This window comes from Apis dorsata, unplaced genomic scaffold, assembly GCF_000469605.1.
Source record: "Apis dorsata unplaced genomic scaffold, Apis dorsata 1.3 scaffold_49098, whole genome shotgun sequence".
NCBI lineage: Eukaryota > Metazoa > Arthropoda > Insecta > Hymenoptera > Apidae > Apis > Apis dorsata.
In genome coordinates, this window is record NW_006265059.1 from 1 (window position 1) to 222 (window position 222).

Genomic DNA, 222 nt, shown 5'->3' on the forward strand with positions numbered 1-222 from the left:
CCGCGCTCACGTTCACGTTGTACGTGGTGAACGGTTGCAACTCGTTTATCGTGGTCGTGGTCACCGTAGGGTCCAACAGGATCTGCCTACGAGGCACGATCTGGGTTTGCGTGATGCCCTGCGAGTCCACGAACTCTTTCACGGCGTCGAACGACACTTTGTAGTTCATCGGGTTCAATCTTATTGGCGGTTTCCAGGAGAGGGTCATCGAATGGGTGGACG

The 222-nt window shown here is 55.4% G+C and overlaps 1 protein-coding gene across 1 annotated transcript; it reads right to left on the reverse strand.

Annotated features, from left to right (window-relative positions):
* Positions 1–6: 6 nt before the first annotated feature.
* Positions 7–216, reverse strand: LOC116186703 (tyrosine-protein phosphatase Lar-like; the record flags this gene model as incomplete). Its single annotated transcript, XM_031514876.1, has 1 exon — positions 7–216. A coding segment is annotated over exon 1 (202 nt), but the record flags the coding sequence as incomplete, so codon positions are not given.
* Positions 217–222: the final 6 nt, after the last annotated feature.